We start from the raw sequence: 1,841 nt of genomic DNA, 5'->3' as shown, positions 1-1,841 counted from the left end.
TATGCAAATTACAACTGGTTCTTTAGCACTTGCCATTATTAGCACAGCCGAATAAAATAAATAAAATTAAAATTACAAATACATAACTTCACTTCTTCTCAATATACAGAACTCGATGGAACAATAGTGGCAATAAATAATGATAATGATATATGTCTAATACAAGGAAATATTAGATATGAAATTGTCTTGAATGCGTGACAACAATGTGACATGGTGTTGGAAGCATATAAGATAGCAAATAATACAAATAAAGTATCATATCATATCATATGATGAAAATTTATATGTCACGGTCTCTTTTGCATTCAGGTGGAATTTGAGGCAAACGTTTCCTATCGGTGCAATAGTTATAAATGGTGTATTTTTGGCGCACCCATCTTAGTCTACGCCATTGAGCAGCATCAAGATCACGAAATTCAGGTTGATCCCACCATCTTTTACCTTGTGTTGCACAAAACTTTGCATTAACAGATGATTCACAACCATCAATGTGGAAACTTTTGTAACCTGCTATGAATGGTGCTTTTGACCAATCAGTTTTTTCTAATCCACCCCTTGTGGCCCAATCATCTGCATTCCATAAACTGTTGTAAATTTTCATTGGTTGGTCAAATGGAAATTTCACTCCTAAGTCCTTGCTGTTCTTGAACACCCTGATTGGTACATCATCTACAAAAAACCTGCAAAACCATCATAGTTAAAATAAATTAGTTACTGAAATTTGGACCGTAATATTAAGGTTTTTGATTGATTTCTTTGTTACATTTTTACACTATACTATATCTTATAAAAAAAAAAAAAAAGTATTTTATCAAGAATAGTGATATTAAGCATTGAAAAAATACTCATTTAAGTACTTTTTTATTTTCATTTTGACAAAAACTAGTTCTTACTTTCAACAAAATCAGGATGAGACTAGTTTTTCATCAAACTCATGAGTAATTTTCAAGATGCACTTTATAAATCTAACAAGGAACTAGATTTTAGGGGTGTGTAATGGAATGGTGAAAAGAGTATGCAAGATTGTCTAAGAAGTACTTACACAATCTGGTACATGTTCCATAGAATAGAGTATCTGTGAAACTCCTTTGTAGGATCAAACCAAAGAAAGATCCTTTGTTCTTTGTTACCTTGTCCACCAGTGAACACATTTGTTTGTAAAATGTAAGGTTGTCCTGTTCTGTTCCCCAAGAACTCAAAATCTATTTCATCATGTTCAGCATTTTGTGAAGATAGCTGCAAAATACCAACAAAGATTATTACAAAAACTTACTAAAAATAGAAACAAAATTGAAAACCTTAATTGTTTTTGTACATACATAGAAAGCAGTGACTGTGCCAGCTGAATCACCAGGAACCATCTTAATGTTCATACTGAAATGACCAAACAAGTATGAACCTTTGGACTGAAAACCAGTACCTATACAAAAAGAAGTTAGAAAAATGACCAATATAGTAAGTAATAAGTTTAAGAGTAAGAAACACTTACATTATAAGCTACATATTAAGTTATTTATACAAACATGGCCTAAATAGGAAAGTATTGAAGTTTGTTAAGCACTAACCAGTGTACTTGTCAAGATGAAGTTGAATCTCAGAACCACCATTGAAGTATTTGATATGATCAAAAGCCCAAGTGGGGTAATAGTTTCTTCCAAATGGTACATCAACTGGCTTCCTTGGAGGAGCACAGAGTGAAGAAGAAACTAGTGATGCTAAGATCAAACATAAAGACCAAAATGAAGAACTCATTTTGGTGTGTTGTTTTTAAGTTGTGAAAAGTTTGTGGCTAAGACTTGGGTATATATAGGCTAAGACCATGGGTAAAAAGGGTTATA

At 32.4% G+C, this 1,841-nt stretch overlaps 1 protein-coding gene across 1 annotated transcript; it reads right to left on the bottom strand.

Annotated features, from left to right (window-relative positions):
• LOC11439526 (xyloglucan endotransglucosylase/hydrolase 1) lies at positions 1-1,841 on the bottom strand. Its single transcript, XM_003624502.3, has 4 exons — positions 1,569-1,841; positions 1,323-1,423; positions 1,046-1,239; positions 1-683 (listed from the first exon to the last, which is right to left on the bottom strand). Exons 1-4 carry the CDS (start codon positions 1,753-1,755, stop codon positions 284-286), a joined length of 882 nt encoding a protein of 293 aa, XP_003624550.1. The 5' UTR covers positions 1,756-1,841; the 3' UTR covers positions 1-283.

The sequence above is a fragment of the Medicago truncatula genome, chromosome 7 (genome assembly GCF_003473485.1).
Source record: "Medicago truncatula cultivar Jemalong A17 chromosome 7, MtrunA17r5.0-ANR, whole genome shotgun sequence".
Classification (NCBI taxonomy): domain Eukaryota; kingdom Viridiplantae; phylum Streptophyta; class Magnoliopsida; order Fabales; family Fabaceae; genus Medicago; species Medicago truncatula.
Note: the sequence above shows the minus strand (reverse complement) of the source record. Positions and strands in the feature narration are given on the sequence as shown.